A 4,625-nucleotide genomic window follows, 5' to 3' on the forward strand; every position below is an offset into this window, starting at 1 on the left:
GATGGGGGCGGGGCCAGGGCTTGGGGAGGGGCCAGGGGTGTGCCCAGGGCTGGGGGGGGAGGGGCCAGGGGCGGGGGAGGGGGCGGGGCCTCCCGGACCCCCTTCCTGCTGGAACAGCCCACTGAGTCCGGCCACGCGGCCATGCTGGATGGACCGCAGCGACTGGTGCTGAGACTCTGCCCTCGCACGCCTCGCCTTCCTCTGCATGTCCTCATCTGCTGCTTTAGACCGCCGGACTGGAGGAGGAGGGGGGGAGGGGGGGAGGGAAGGGAGGAGGGGAGGGAGTTTGGGGAGGGAGGAGGGGGAGAGAGGTGGAGGAGGGGGAGGGGAGGGAGGAGGGGGGGAGTTTGGGGGAGAGAGGTGGAGGAGGGAGGAGAGACATTTACATTTATATTTTTGGCATTTAGTTGGTGTAGAGGTGGTTAGCCTCTTGTCAAGAGACAGGGGGGGAGGGAGGAGGGGGAGGGGAGGGAGTTTGGGGGAGAGAGGTGTAGGAGGGAGGAGAGAGATTTACATTTCTTTTTGCCATTTAGTTGGCGTAGAGGGCCTGCAGAGGTGGAGGAGCGGAGTGAACAGGCTGATGTTTGGGGGGTGACCATTGCTTGCAGGTAGGTTGGGGCTGTCCTTTGTTTTGTGCGAAGAAGGGGGGTAACATTTGAGAATTTGGGGAGATGATCTGCAGAGGTCTGATGGCGGAGGCGGGAGCCCGGCCAGGAGTGCGTTGCAGTAGGGAGATGATCAGTGACTGGACCAAGAGTTATGCTGCTTCTCTGGTGAGGAATGGACGTATCCTTGTAGAGGAAGAATCAGTAAAGGCCCTAGGACAGAGCCCTGGGGTACCCCAGTGGTATAGAGGGAGAACAGTAGGGGCCCTAGGACAGAGCCCTGGGGTACCCCAGTGGTATAGAGGGAGAACAGTAGGGGCACTAGGACAGAGCCCTGGGGTACCCCAGTGGTATAGAGGAGAACAGTAGGGGCCCTAGGACAGAGCCCTGGGGGACCCCAGTGGTGAGGTTCGTGGAGAAGATAACGATCCTCTCCAAGTTACCTGGTAGGAGCGATCAGCTAGGTAGGACGCAAAAGAGAGAGGTTGAGGAGAGAGGTGGGAAAACAAGCAGAGGAGGAGAGGAGAAGACTCACGTTGGTCCTCCCATTCCTGGTCCTCCTTCTCGCTCCTCCTCTGCTCCTCCTCCAGGCAGATGAACAGCTCCTTCGCTCTCTTCTCCTCCGCTCTCTTCACCTCCTCCTCCCCCTGCTGCCTCTCCTCCTCCTCCCGCTTCTGTGGAAGACCAGACACACACACACACACACGTTATCAGAGATCCAGAGAGAGAGAGAGAGAGACAGAGAGAGAGAGACAAAGAGACACACAGAGAGAGAGAGAGAGAGAGAGAGAGAGAGAGAGAGAGAGAGAGAGAGAGAGAGAGAGAGAGACAGAGAGAAAGACATCTGATAACAAGGCCTGATAAGCATCGCATGGCGACATCTCTCTCTCTCTCTCCATCTCTCTCTCTCTTTCTCTCTGTGTCTGTCTCCTCCCCCCCTCTCTCTCTCTCTGCTTAATATTAGATGAGTGTGTCTGTTGTGTTGACGGCCTCATTCTTGTGGGTGTTAGATTAACTTTGCAGCTAGAGACCAACTCTTCTCCATCTCTGTGACCAAGGTAGACTTCTAACAACTCCAACAGGAAACAGCACACAGCTCAGCCCCGGTCACATGACCTCGCCCTACCTTCAGCTCCTCCTGGATGCGGTCTTCTTCCTGTTTGGCCGCCCTCCTGTCCTCCGTCTCCTCCTTCCATTTCCCCGCCACGCACCGCGCCTTCGCCGTTGCCATGGCAGCATAGAACTTCCTCTCTATCTCAGCCTCCTTTGTTCTCCTGGACAGGATGGGGAGGAAGTTAGACTCTTGTCAACTACGTCCTCTTTGTTTGTTTGTCCTCCCCCTCCCTCCCTTCTCCCTCCCCCCTCCCTCCCCCCTCCCTTCCTCCCTCCCTCCCTCCCCTCCCCCCTCCCTCCCTCCCTCCCCTCCCTCCCTCCCCTCCCCCCTCCCTCCCCTCCCCCCTCCCTCCCTCCCTCCTCCCTTCTCCCTCCCTCCCTCCTCCCTTCTCCCTCCCTCCCCCCCTCCCCCCCTCCCTCCCCTCCCTCCCTCCCTCCCTCCCCCCTCCCTCCCTCCCTCCCTCCCTCCCCCCTCCCTCCCCCCTCCCTCCCTCCCTCCCCTCCCCCCCTCCCCTCCCTCTACTGACCAGAGTTCCTGTGCTTCCTGCTGTGCCTGCCGCCGGGCCTTCTCCTCCATCAGCTCCTTGATGATGTCATCGTAGTGTTTGTCCCCGGGGGCGTCGCCCATCGCCCAGACCCACACCTCCCCATCGCTGCCCAGCAGCCACTGCAGGCTCCGCCCCCTGCCTGGGAGGGCACCGAGGGGTTAGCATTAGCATCTAGCTACTGGACAACTCATGGACACCCAATGTGGTTAGCATTAGCTGCAGCTCGCTACTGTACAACTCTATTGAGGTTAGCATTAGCAACAGCTAGCTACTCTACCACTCCTCTGGGGTTAGCATTAGCAACAGCTAGCTACTGTACAATTCTACTCAGGTTAGCATTAGCAACAGCTAGCTACTCTACCACTCTGCTGGAGTTAGCATTAGCAGCAGCTAGCTACTCTACCACTCTTCTGGGGTTAGCATTAGCAACAGCTAGCTACTCTACCACTCTACTCAGGTTAGCATTAGCAACAGCTAGCTACTCTACCACTCTGCTGGAGTTAGCATTAGCAGCAGCTAGCTAACACCTGGACACTCAGTGGGGTTAGCATTAGCCAGCTAGCTAGCTAGCCGCAACACAAACTACTACATGGTCTAGGAATCGCTATGACACCGGCTTCAAACAGGATGTGGTCATGCTCCCATCCATATAAGTCACAATGTGATGTAAACATCTCTGATCCTAACTCTGGATGCAGACTCACCCTTCTTCTTTTGGGCCTTCAACCTCTCCTCCAGTCCCTGCTTTGGATTCTGGTCCCGGTCCTCCCCCTGTCCCTGCCCCTGTCCCTGGTTCTTCTCCAGGTCCTGGTTCTCCCTCTCCGTCCAGCGCCGGACCTGCTCCTGGCGGATCTTGAAGAACAGGACCTGCTTCTGGTCCTCGTTGAGCTCCGCCAGGAGGTCCGGGTCCACGTACATGTCCCTCAGGATCTGCTGCATCATCCTGGACACTAAAGAGGTGCAGACCCACAGGTCCAACTGAACCAGAGGTGCTACAGACCCACAGGTGCAGACCCACAGGTCCAACAGAGGTGCAGACCCACGGGTCCAACAGTGGTCAGGTTAGGGTTAGTGTTAGGTTAGGGTTAGATTAGGGTTAGGTCAGGTTAGGGTTAGGTCAGGTTAGGGTTAGGTCAGGTTAGGGTTAGGTCATGTTAGGGTTAGGTCAGGGTCAGGTTAGGGTTAGGTCAGGTTAGGGTCAGATCAGGTTAGGGTTAGGGTCAGGTCAGGTTAGGTCAGGGTTAGGGTTGTCAGGTTAGGGTTAGATTAGGGTTGTCAGGTTAGGGTTAGATTAGGGTTAGGTCGGGTTAGGTTAAGGTTAGGTTAGGGTCAGGTTAGGGTTAGGGAGGCAACACCCACACCGCGCTCCAAACACAGTAGTGCGGATTGAGGTTGAGATGGGGTTAGGTTGAGGTCGAGGTGGAGTTAGGGTCAGGTTGAGATGGGGTTAGGGTCAGGTTGAGATGGGGTTAGGGTTAGGTTGAGATGGGGTTAGGGTCAGGTTGAGATGGGGTTAGGGTCAGGTTGAGATGGGGTTAGGTTGAGGTCGAGGTGGAGTTAGGGTCAGGTTGAGATGGGGTTAGGGTCAGGTTGAGATGGGGTTAGGGTCAGGTTGAGATGGGGTTAGGGTCAGGTTGAGATGGGGTTAGGGTCAGGTTGAGATGGGGTTAGGATCAGGTTGAGATGGGGTTAGGATCAGGTTGAGATGGGGTTAGGGTCAGGTTGAGATGGGGTTAGGGTCAGGTTGAGGGTCTCAGTCCCTCTGTCCATCTCCAGGTCACTCTGTCAACACCTCCTTCTCCTCCGTCTCCTCTTCCCTTGTTCCCTCTCCTGCTCTTTTGTCTCCCTCAATCCCTCCGTCCATCTGTCCTCCTGTCCCTCTGTCCTCTGTTCCTGTTTGACACAGAGACTCAAGAGAAGTTGAGTCCCTCCAGTCCTCGTCTCTCTCCACGGATACTGTCTGTCCAACACCACAACAAACAGCTGAATACCCTCCCTCCATCCTCTGAACCTGATCTCTGCTGTGTGTGTGTGTGTGTGTGTGTGTGTGTGTGTGTGTATGTGTGTGTGTGCGTGTGTGTGTGTGAATACCCTCCCTCTATCCTCTGAACCTGATCTCTGCTGTGTGTGTGTAAGTGTGTGTGAGAACACGTGTGTGTGTGTGTGTGTGTGTGTGTGTGTGTGTGTGTGAGTGTGTGTGTGTGAGTGTGTGTGTGAGTTTGTGTGTCTTTGTGTGTGTGTGTGAGTGAGCACAGCCTATCTCTTTACCTAATGTGTCACCTGATCCATCTTGGGCGCATGGTGACTGGAACAGAAAGGAACTCCTGCCCATCTTCATGTGTGTGTGCGTGTGTGTGTG

General features: G+C 56.3%; 1 protein-coding gene across 1 annotated transcript in view; it reads right to left on the reverse strand.

Annotated features, from left to right (window-relative positions):
- The window catches only part of LOC308156614 (SH2 domain-containing protein 4B-like), a gene marked incomplete at both ends in the record, with an annotated part of 5,556 nt that extends 2,348 nt beyond the window's left edge, over positions 1-3,208 (reverse strand). The window contains 5 exons of the mRNA XM_080529993.1: positions 99-236; positions 1,141-1,279; positions 1,732-1,879; positions 2,246-2,405; positions 2,971-3,208. Of these exons, the coding sequence (XP_080386119.1) occupies positions 99-236; positions 1,141-1,279; positions 1,732-1,879; positions 2,246-2,405; positions 2,971-3,208 (823 nt within the window). The remainder of the gene's footprint in view (positions 1-98; positions 237-1,140; positions 1,280-1,731; positions 1,880-2,245; positions 2,406-2,970) is intronic.
- Between the last annotated feature and the right edge of the window lie 1,417 nt (positions 3,209-4,625).

Source organism: Nansenia antarctica (genome assembly GCF_963989245.1).
Source record: "Nansenia antarctica genome assembly, chromosome: 1".
Lineage (NCBI taxonomy): Eukaryota > Metazoa > Chordata > Actinopteri > Argentiniformes > Microstomatidae > Nansenia > Nansenia antarctica.